Raw genomic sequence first — 12368 nt, forward strand, 5'->3', positions numbered from 1 at the left:
GAGAGAAAGTAAAAGTCAACTTCAGACACATGCCCGTTGCCCCTGCATCGAGCACACTACATTGGAAACCAGTGGATCGAAAATTACTGAATCTAAAATATCTCTCGAACTGGAACAATTTTTCGATGATTTAACACCACAATAAATTGTCAGCGTTACGAAGAAAATGGCCCCAAGAATTGAAAAAATAAAATAAAAATGAGAGGTCGACAAAAACAAACCATAGCACACAGAGAAAATTTGCATGGTACAACAAACTTCATTTGGCGTGTTAAATTGGTTCACTTGACAAAAATACTGGGACCTCACAACAAACAGACTCGTTCTAAAAAAAATGCTCTCGGTCCATTTTTATGTGTCCTTTATATTAAAAATAGATATCTATTTTTACTTATTCAGTTGAGAAACTTCTCAATGCATTTCTCAAAACATTACATTTATTATATCTAAAGGACAATTTAATAAAATTGTCATTCTATTTTAACTTCTTAATAGACGTGTCAAATCAATTCATAACAAGTAAAAATAGACGGAGGGAGTACCAATCAACTCACTATGTTTGAGTAACAAAATTAAAAATACATTTTCCTTTTTACTTGTCCACTTAGCATATCAACAATAAAACATACGGAGTACTATTTTTTCCATATTTTACCCTTAATATTAGATACTCCGTTTGTTTCAATTTATGTGAACCCTTTACTATTTGAGGAGTCTACGAGGTGGTTCTTTGATCACGTTTTCTTTACATTTTTTCTCAATTATTTGAATTATAAATTATCATGATTTATAGTACTTTTAATGTAGTTACAAAATATATAATGTTTTTTTATCACAAACTTGAAAAATCTATGTCAAAATTTAAGATCAAAGTTATAAAGTTTGACCCTCGTATTCCGAAAAGATTCACATAAATTAAAATGGGGAAAGTATTTATTTCCTACATCATCTCTTAAGGCTTAAGACTATACATCAATTAACATGAAAATTATGATAAGTATGCATTTCATTTACGATTTAGGGGTAAAGTCCATTATAAATTAGTCAAAAGTAAACGGAGGTAATATTAAACAAAATGTCAACTTCAGACACGTGCCCAAAAAGTGCCCCTGCATCGAGCTCACTACATTGGAAACTACTGGACCAAAAATTACTTAATCTAAAATATCTCTCGAACTGGAATTAATCAATTAATTTTTCGATAATTTAACACCACAAGAAATAGTCGGTATTTCAAGGTAAATGACCCCAAGAATGGGGAAACAAAATAAAGGTTGGAAAAAAACAAATCATAAAACACAGAGAAAATTTGCATGGTACACCAAACTTCATTTGGCGTGTTAAATTGGTTCCCTTGACAAAAATACATATACCATGCTCACAACAAATAGACTTGTTCTAAAAAAATAAACTCCGTCCATTTTTACTTGTGCTCTATATTAAAAATAGATGTTTATTTTTATTTTTCTAATTGAAAAACTTCAAATAGATGTTCACTTTTAGTTGTCTAGTTTAGAAACTTTTCTCCGATGCATTTTCTTAAACATTACATTTATTATATCCAAAGGGCGATATAGTAAAATTATCATGATATTTTTAACTCCTCAATAAGCATATCAAGTCAATAAATAACACGTAAAAATAGACTGTAGGAGTAACAAGCAATCATCAACCCCATTTGTTCAAGTCAACTCTATTTTCATTCATTAATTTCCTTATCCACTTTAGCATATAATAAAACATAGGAATACTATTTTTTTGTATTTTACCCTTAACATTAAATACTTATTTCATATATCTCTCAAGACTTCAAACTATACACCAATTAACATAAAAATTGTGATAAAATATGCATTTCATTTATGATTTCTTAAAGAAGTATAAAGCCTATTATGATGAGTAAAAAATGAATGGATGAAATATTAAGCAAAAGTCAACTTCAGACACGTGCCGGGTGCCCGTCATCGAGCACACTACATTGGAAACTACTCGATGGATGGAAGATTACTGAATCTAAAATATCTCTCGAACTGGAACAATTTTTCGATAATTTAACACCACAATAAATTGTAAGCATTACAAAGAAAATGACCCCAAGAATTGAAAAAAAAAAAAAAAAAAAAAGTGGACAAAAACAAACCATAGAACACAGAGAAAATTTGCATGGTACAACAAACTTCATTTGGCGTGTTAAATTGGTTTTTGACAAAAATAAATGGACCATACTCACAATAAATAGACATCTTTCTATAAAATACTCGTCATTAATTTTTACTTATTCTCTATATTAAAAATAGATGTCAATTTTATGGTCCAACTTAAAAACTTCTCAATGCATTTCCCAAAACCAATCAACTGGTCAAGTCAACTCTGTTTTCGTCGACTACTTTTTCTCATATAAACCAATTTCTCTTCCTTTTCCTTCAAAGGCGCATTAAATTTATGCCTTTCACGTGGCAAAGTTTCAAAGGTGCTATAAGTTGACATTTTTGCATTTCCAAAAAAAGACTATGTCAACTCTTAGAAATGAAATATAACCGTTGGATCTATTTTTACATGATCTAACGATCAGGATTGAAGGAAAAGTAATTACCGTCTACAGCCGGTTGACAAAAAGTTGGTCAACTAAAGAAGTAAAGGGCCCTCTGTTTCCATGTGGTTTCCACCAAGAACAGAGTCAGCTTTCTTTTACTTTAATTTAAATAATATTTTTTTATTATTTAAGTAAATGTTAGCTTTGGGAATCTATTTGTTAATTTGGGTAATATCAAAAGTCAAATCGTTTAGAGATTTTTATTCTCTTTTTTCTGATATTTATTATAATAACAATTTGACATTTCAAGTGGGCTTAGCATTATCAATTATGATTCTCTCCGTGTACTCTTCCTTCCGCAACAAAGTAAGTGTCAATTTAGCAAAAATTATACCCATTAAAAAAATTAATATATACAATGTGAAGTTAACTAAATTACATCTACATTTTTTGTAAAAATTGAGCAATATTAAAGAGAATTATTTCTTTAATGCTAAAGACGTAGTTGGAAACATTTGCTGATTTTTATCTTGAATTTCTAATATGACACTTATTTTGAGATAATTTTTTTTTTTATCAAGATGACACGTATTTTGGAAATCTATTTGTTAATTTGGATATTAAAGAAGTCAATCGTTTAAAAGATTTATTCTCTTTTTTCTGATATTTATAGTATCAATTTGACATAACAAGTGGGCTTCCCATTATCAAGTACGATTCTCTCTGGGTAGAATCTCTTTAAAGTCAACAAGGAGAGTAGGGACCTTTCCTTTATGGATGGTTGGGGGAAGATGAGAATGAATATTAGGAGAGAATAAGAAAAGAAAAAGTTTTTTTTTTTTTGAAAAAAATAAACGTGATCTATTTTTCTTTTGGTCCGAATAAATTTTAAGAGATTGTAGATTTTTTAAGATAAGTTTTCTCATGTGTATTTAGATTTATCTCATCTACCTTTCCTTTATGGATGGCTGGGGGAAGATGAGAATATTAGGAGAGAATAAGAAAAGAAAAAGTGATCTATTTTTCTTTTGGTCCGAATAAATTTTAAGAGATTGTAGATTTTTTAAGATGAGTTTTCTCATGTGAATTTAGATTTATCTCATACACCTTCACTTGTCATGATTTCACACATACAAAAAAATGTATCTGAATGTCAACACAAGAACTCTCTGTATTTCTACTATAATAGAAGTATGGATGGGGACTTAAGGACTGTCGTCGACCAAGGGTAGAATAGAGGAGCTTGGGGTCAATGTGAATTGACCAAAAAGCCCTCGCTCTCAAGCTTTAAAGATATTGTACCACATTGCTCTATTGAGGTACTTTTGCACTTTTGGACAAAAAAGACCAGCCCATATTGGCATTCATTATACTCTGTTGTATCAGCTTCTCTGTGGCTGTGGCTGTGGAGTGTGGACCCATTTACTTTTCCCTGTATTTGTTGGATTTTGTTAAGCACTTGTGGGCCCAATCTTTGTTTTGCCTGTCAATTTCATTTCTCCTTACCCTTCTGTGCCTAACAACTCTTTATGGCAAAAAACATTTTTGGTATTTAACTATTCAAATCATTGTCTTACTCCCTCCGTCCCATAATAAGTGTCATCTGAGCCAAAAATACGCATATTAAGAAATTAATAATGCAATGTAAAGTTTATTACTACCCCTATATAATAAAAATAAATTATTTTTCCCTTTTAATTAGAGCATGCATGAAAAGTAAGCCTTTTAACATTAAAAATTCAATAATACCAAGTTTCTATGTGCTTTTTGTCTTGAATACATAAATTTGTTAGTTTTTGTCTAAGGGCAAAGTAGGAAAAAACTTGTCAATATATGCATTGGTTTCCTAAGGTGACACTTATTATGAGATAATTTTTTTTAGCTAAGGTGACACTTATTGCGGGACGGAGAGAGTATTAGATTAGATTAAAGAAAAGTATCCAAGTCACTTGGCCTTCATCTGATCATTTTTTTTCTTTCTGCATATATCCAGTGGATGTGGAGAAAAAATAACTCATCCGAATGCTACTCTTCATAAAATATTCGTCTAGAAATGTCATTTCTTATAGAATTTTACCAGGCCCTACTTTTATTTCTGATAGTTCTTTCTAATCAATTCTTCAACCAAATAAAATAGCATATTATAAATTTATAATTGTATGATATATAAGTTTGAGTTTTAAGGTCATGTTTTTACTAATTATAGGCAAAACTCTTAATCATAGAATACAAATTTAATAAACAAATGTTCATCAAATGTTCATTTTGTAGGAACAACAAAAAATTAGAAGATTCGTATAATGAAATATTTCCTTGCAATCAGATTTTAGGTTATTCTAATTTCTAAGCACAGTTTATGCACGGTATACTTAAATAATATTATTGTACTCATACAATTACAAAGACTTAAATTAGCATGTATATTTCACCAAGACCTCAAACTAAACTATTCTTAAGGGATCGTTTGTTCGGAGAGACAAGTTATGTAAGGATTAATATTGTAGGTATTATAGTAGGAATTGTAATGCAACGATTAGTAATGTAGTAATGTATGATCTATACGATAATACATAAATTTTCGTATAACTTATACTATTATTTATGAGGAAAACAACCAAACGTTATAACAATTAATAAAAAAATTTTTATTGTATTTTTACTAATTTTTAAGTGAAGAAAATTGAATATACAATCTTTGACATTGCTTTTCAATTTAGAAACAAAGATTGAATGTACAATCTTTGACATTGCTTTTAATACTATGTAAATATTGGGCGCGTCTAGTTGTTATAGAAAATTCTTACTCACATTTAGTAGGCGTTTGGCCATAAGAATTATTCACTTTATTCCGGAATTTTTTTTCACTTTTTTTCACTTTTCAGCTTTTGGCCATAAGAATTCTGAATATAACTTGAAGTTGTATTCCGAAATATCAAAAACTCAAAAAATTTATTTTTTAAAAAATTTCACTTTTTTACAACTACATTTCACCAAAAGCTACAATTTAAAAAACTTTGGCCAAACACAACTCCAACTCCAACTCCAAAATTTCAAAAAAAAGTGAAAATATTTTGGATATCTATGGATAAAGGGGGCCTTAGTATTTATATCAAAACGACGAACAAAACTTAATTATAATTAACATATATTTTTTACTTAAGTATATATCACTTAACTATAATAACTGATGTGGTTTAGAGTAAATATCCAGAGTAGAGAAATTTTTCCCATCTCGCGACCCTTTTATTTAATTAATTATGTTTCCGTTAATCTCCCACCAAACAATAATAAGTAAAGATTCTAGCTTAAAATCTAAGTAGAGATTATCATAATTTTCATTTATACTTGATGCTGTAAGTAGCTAGCTCACACATAAACACTACCCAAACCTACTATTTGTCCTTTTCTTACCCACTCCAGATCTCCTAAACACAAACGAAAAATAAATAAGTATAAAACGTCTTTCACACACTGTTCATTTCGACCGCTAAGAATTAAGAAATATAATGAGATGAATTAAATTATTTCACCGTAACTCCCGTTTGGCACAGATTTAATTGAATTTGAAAATTTGAGTTTTTACATTGTGATTTTAGGAATTTAAAAATGTGTTTGGACATACATTTTACTTGAAAAATAATTGAAGTTTTAGTGGAAGTGAAGTTTCTCAGACCAATTTTTGAAACTTGAGAGTATTTTGAAGATAAATTTTCAAAATCTAATCAAATTTTATAGCCAAATAGAAATTTAAAGACAAAATTTTTAAAATCTTATCCAAAATCTATAGTCAAACACTTGCTTAATAAAAGATCTTGCGTATCAATCTGAGAACAGAAATTTTTTGGTGTGAAACGCTTTTATCTTTAAAAGAATTTAGTACAAAAATAATTTATTCTGTTTAGTTCGTTTCGAATATCTGAAACAAACAAAAAAAAGTTAATTTCGAATATTAAAAAAAAAAAAAAATGTTTCCCATAAAATGCAGAAATAACACAAAAGTTTCTTTCTCTTCATACAATGGGTCCCACCATTTTCTCCTTCGAATAAAGATAATGGAAGCTGGCAATTGGCATGCTTACTATTTTGTCTTTTCTTAATAAAATAAAAATATTTCCAAAACCAATCTCAGCCGTTAGATCAAAACCTTTGACTCTTACCCAGTCAACCGGTAATCATTTCCTCCTTATATATTAAACCCGTCTCTTCTTCATCTTTCTACAACTTTACTTAAGAGATCTCCAAAAAAATTAACACAAAATGGCTGTAGATTTGTTAGGGTATTCAAATATGAATGAACAATTAGCTTTACAAGAAGCTGCTTCAGCTGGTTTGAAATCCATGGATCATTTAATCCGATACGTGTCACATCATCAACAACAACAACAACAGCAACAACAACATCAGAACCCTGATTGTAGCGAGCTAGCTAACTTCACTGTTTCGAATTTTAAAAAGGTTATTTCCATCCTGAACCGGACAGGTCATGCCAGGTTTCGACGTGGTCCGGTTCAGGTTCCTGATCCACCGCAGCAGCAGCAGACAGTTGCTGCTGCTGCGGTAGATCAGAGTCAGAGTCAACCAAAGGGGTTGACTCTTGACTTTACAAAACCAAAGGTAGTAAAGGCAGCTCCTTCGACCTCGTCGTCGTCGTTCTTGTCGACGATTACAGGTGAAGGAAGCGTATCTAACGGGAGGCAATTTTCGTCGATGAATTTGCCTCCTAGGCCGCCGGCTTCCTCAGGGAAGCCGCCAATCGCCGGAAAAAGGTGTCGAGATCATGATCTGTTGTCCGATGAAGTTTCCGGCAAAACTTCCAGCTCCGGCAATTGTCACTGTAAAAAGAGGTTCGTATTTTTCCTTATTATATATCTACTGCGCATTTTAGCATTTAGTCATTAACTGATTAATTTTTTAATTTCTTTTTATCATAAACAGGAAAATTAGGGCAAAAAAAGTGATCAGAGTACCAGCAATCAGTTCAAAAACTGCTGATATTCCAGCAGACGAATATTCGTGGAGAAAGTACGGTCAAAAGCCGATCAAAGGTTCACCACACCCACGGTAATTACCATGCACCATCAATCATCACCGTTCAGTTTTTATGAACGGATCAGATCTGATAGAAAATTGAAGATTGAAAACTAACTCAATTTTTTTTTGTCAATTTCGAGGGGATATTACAGATGTATTAATTAAATAGTAGTGTAAATTATTTTGCTATAGTACATCTGTTTTCAAATATAACTGGAAATATTCTAAGCTATAACTCTGATAAAAAAATATTGCTACAATAGTTTTACATATTTGGTAGTTCATACTTTGATGTATAAAATTTGCTATGATCAATTTTATAACGGTACATCTGATTTTCTAAAGAAAATCATTAGAAATACCAATTAAAGACCTGCAGGTGAATAGTTGAGTACTTTGATATATAAATTTTTTTATGATCAATTCATTTATTTTTGATACAAATGCTAGTTGAGAATTAAAATTAACTTCATATTTCTCAAACTCTAACAAACAATGATTTTACATGTTTGATAGTTGATACTTTGATACATGAAATTCGCTTCGATGAGTTATTTTATGATTGGTACAAACACTAGTTGAGAATTAAAACTAACTTCATTTTTTGTCAATTATCAGGGGATACTATAGATGTAGTAGTGTAAGAGGATGTCCGGCGAGAAAGCACGTAGAGAGGGCAACCGATGATCCGGGAATGCTTATCGTGACTTATGAGGGAGAACATCGTCATTATGTTCAAGGAATTGTTGCCGGCACCGGAGATGGAAGTTCCGGTGAGAAAATGATGGTGTTTGGGTCAACTTGCGACAAAAAAGAAGAATAGGGTTAGAGATTTAGGGGCTTGTTTGTAATTTCGAGGTATTTGAGGGGGTGGAATTGACCTTTTGAGAAGACTAAAGAGTAGAAAAGTCAATAGTGCGTGGGGTTTGGGTTCTCTATGTAAATTTGGGAAATTTTGACTACTTTTATTTAATACGACAATCGAGAAGGTTCACAATTGACTATTCTTTTATGACTTTACTTGAAAAAGGAAAAGTGAGAATAACGCTTTTGGTCCTTTACTTACGGATAAGTTTTGATTTTGATCATTGTGATATATTAGTCATTACATTTAATGTTCAATTAATGGAAACGTGTTTTTAGTCCTTTTATGTATGAGATATGCTATATTTGAACTATTTTTAAAAATATATTATCCTCAAAGAATAACAACACAATTTTAACATAACATATGGGTAATTAAATAGCGTAATTGTTAATAAATTTGAAAATTCAAATATTCATAAGCAAACTAAATATGTTAAGTCAGATGTTATAAGGATTAAAATTAAAATTCACCGATAACAGAAAGAAGATCTAAAATAGAATTTACTGATAACAGAAAGATCTAAAAAGAGAGAATGATGGTGTTTGACATAGGCAAATTTAAGATTTTTTGAAGTATGAATTCACCATTAAAATAAACAAAGGAAAAAATGTATTAATCGAAAATTAATCTCTAGGTAAATAATTTAATTTTTAATCAAATATATTATTTAGTCTTTTGTAGTATGTGTTTCAATAAATAATATTATATTAATTTTAAAAGATATATACATAAAATATTTAATTTTATGGCGAGATCATGTGTTCACGTGCTCCAAAAATAGAGCCTAAAATCACCCCAGTGTTTGTGTCAACGGGACATACAAAAGGAGAAAAGCCAAGGTTAGAGATTTAGGGGTCATTTTGTATTTTCGAGGTAGGGGAGGGGGTGGAATTGACATTTAAGAAGACTAATAGAGAGTCAACACTCAATAGTGCGTGGGGTTGGGTTCTTTATGTAAATTTGGGAAATTTTGACTACTTTTATTTAATACGATAATCGAGAAGGTTCACAAATTTTCAAGTTTGACTTCTTTTTATCTTTACTTGAAAAAAAAGAGAAAAATATTCCTTATCTTTATTGTAATTTAAATTGTTGAGATTCGCTACGAAGAGTTGCTCTTTAGTTAATTGAGAAGTCAAAAAGGTTGGGTAATGAGTGGGGTTGGAATACGGACCCAACTTGCGTGTGATCTAGTCCTGAAAAAATCATAAATTATTATAGTGGTTTTAAAACAAAAAAATATTTGGACTTTTATTTACAATAAAAGAATATTCTCAATTGCACCTCATTCTTAATTTAATTGAAGTGAGTTATATAATTCTCTGTATTTCCGTCCATTTAGGTTTATTTTATCTAAAAACTTGTCTCTGTTCTTAAAGTAAATTAAAGATTCTTTAGAAGTATTTTGTTGTGGTCATTAAAAATAGTTGTCTTAAATTATTTGTCATTTTAGAGGTTCAAGACACAATTAATTTTTTTTTCTCATTTTACCCTTCATAAAATTTTGTCATTGATAGAGATGACACATAAACAGAGTAAATATTTATTGGAAAGAGAATATAACTTAGACATAAATAAAGATAAAGTTATTCAAATACCCTTTCTAATTAATATTTTTTAAGGTGAGTCTAAAACGAAAAAACGACAATTAATTTAAGACGGATGGAGTAGAGGTTATGACATAAATTTCTAGAAGAAACAAAAGAAGATTTCAAATAAATATCTAAGCTATTATACGTGTAAACTACTAAGCTTTAACGACTAGTTGGTATTGCTTGTACTTTGTTCTACACAGTTAAGTGCGCATTAGTTTCGGAATCTATTTAATCTTTTGAGATAATTTCATTCTATAGAATTTTAGATTATATTATCCCTTTTAATCACTTTCTATCATTATAGTACTATAATCGATGTGCTAATGTATATGAAGGTTTACTTAAGAAATGCCTAACCATTTCATATGACTCTCTCTTTTACTCTCTGTGCACTACTTTAATCTTTCGTTGAATGTGATTAATTTAATTTTGACAAATCTTGCTAAAAAGTTAGTAAAATGATGGACAATCAGTTTTTGATGGAAGGTCTACAATTCTTCAAAATAAGATCTACACAAACTACTAAAGTGGAAAAGTTACTTTATCTCAAGAATACAAAAGAGATGTTTTAGGAGACAAACAATTTAAAGGTCTATGTTAACATTTTTGTTATTCTGTGTAATAAGGATCCCAGTTTCACTATTGTCATGCCATTTTTGTATGTGAAAGTAGAAATATTCCACATGTTTTTTTATTTTTATTTTTGGGATTGAGTGGTGCACTTATTGGAATTCCCTCGTATATTCCCTTGAAGCCTATACGTCATACCTCTCTATGATATATATTTGCGAAATTTCATAAATACAAGATATCTAAGAGTTAATTATATAATCTACAATTAATTTAGATATATTGTAAATTGTGCAACTTAAAGCTAAAAACAAGAAAAAATATTGCTATGAATAAAATAAAAAAATAAGGAGATTCCCTATATTAGTGATGGCATAATTAAATGCATATAAAAACACAATAAGTGCTTACCTAAAAACACTCCAGCACAATCTACTAGCAAGCTAATTCATGAATTTTAATAGGAAAAAAAAAAGCTGATTCATGAACAAGTATATTACTGTAGTATCTGTTATATATATTATTCTATCTATATATCGTATATAGTTTTTCGGAAACGTACCGTCCTACCTTGGTAGGAGTCGAGGTCTCACACACCTACCCTCCCCGGACCTCACGTTGTGGGATTTCCTTTGGGTTGTTGTTGTTGTTGTATATCGTATATAGTTACTATATATGTTATTGTGGAGTACAATTGGTTGGCACGAAGAGTAATATACTCATATAATAGGTATATTTTAATATTATATACTATATATACTATACAAGCTGAGATATACTGATTTCTACTATTATATCCACAAATATTTTGTTATCATCTTTTCAGTTAAATTTATCAATTTGAATATACCATATACTTTTGTAGGTATATTTTCATCTACTTTTGTCATACAATATATCATATCTTTTCGTGTACTTTTCTTAATATTAATATTAATATATTCAAATATTTTCTTTTAGTCACAAAAAAATAATTGCATCAGTCATCAAGTAAAAAAAAAAAAAAGAAGAATAAAGAGGAGGAAACGAAAGAGAAAAAAATCTTTTTAAAACAGTAGATGGAATATGAGATTTGAAATTGATTTTGTTTTGTTTATTTGGAAAATTACATTATCTCTTATGTCCTTTTCATAGATTTTTTTTGGAGGGGCGGTTTGGCGGGGGGGGGGGGGGGGGGGGTGAAAGAAAGAGAATTAAAAAGTGGATATGCATTAATGGTAGTAACTACTAAAATTAAGTATTATTGATATTTTAGGAATGTAACAAGTTATATTTTTGTAATTAAAAAGTTAAAATTTTGAATAAGTTGTATTTATGTAAATTTTTTAAAGTAGTTGTAATCTTTTTAATTACCATTTGAAAAAGTTGTATTTTTGTGACTTTCCCTATATATTTTCTCTATATCAATTTATGTGATACTGTTCGGATTTCGAGAATCAAATAAGAAAATCTTTGACTGTGTTTTTTTGTATGCCCTTTAACCATATTGTTAATTGTTAATCTTTTTGACTTATAGTACTTATTATGTAGTTTCTAAATACGTAAATTATTTTTCAAAAAACTTAATGATTGTATGTTCGAATTCACAGTCAAAATAAAGAAGTTTGACTCTCGAAAATCGAACTGTATCACATAAATTAGGATAGAGGGAGTAACATTTTACTATAACTATCATATTTTCTATACTGATTCCTTCATGTTATGTTATATAATATGTACTCTGTCATAGCTAGTCATGTACACCAAGAATCATCTTTGTTAAGATCAAAAA

General features: G+C 29.8%; 1 protein-coding gene across 1 annotated transcript; it reads left to right on the forward strand.

Annotated features, from left to right (window-relative positions):
- The first annotated feature begins 6754 nt into the window (after positions 1-6754).
- Positions 6755-8565, forward strand: LOC132029863 (probable WRKY transcription factor 17). Its single transcript, XM_059419246.1, has 3 exons — positions 6755-7377; positions 7469-7594; positions 8183-8565. The coding sequence occupies exons 1-3, from the start codon at positions 6791-6793 to the stop codon at positions 8385-8387; spliced, it is 918 nt and encodes a 305-aa protein (XP_059275229.1). The 5' UTR covers positions 6755-6790; the 3' UTR covers positions 8388-8565.
- Positions 8566-12368: the final 3803 nt, after the last annotated feature.

Source organism: Lycium ferocissimum, chromosome 9, assembly GCF_029784015.1.
Source record: "Lycium ferocissimum isolate CSIRO_LF1 chromosome 9, AGI_CSIRO_Lferr_CH_V1, whole genome shotgun sequence".
Taxonomy (NCBI): domain Eukaryota; kingdom Viridiplantae; phylum Streptophyta; class Magnoliopsida; order Solanales; family Solanaceae; genus Lycium; species Lycium ferocissimum.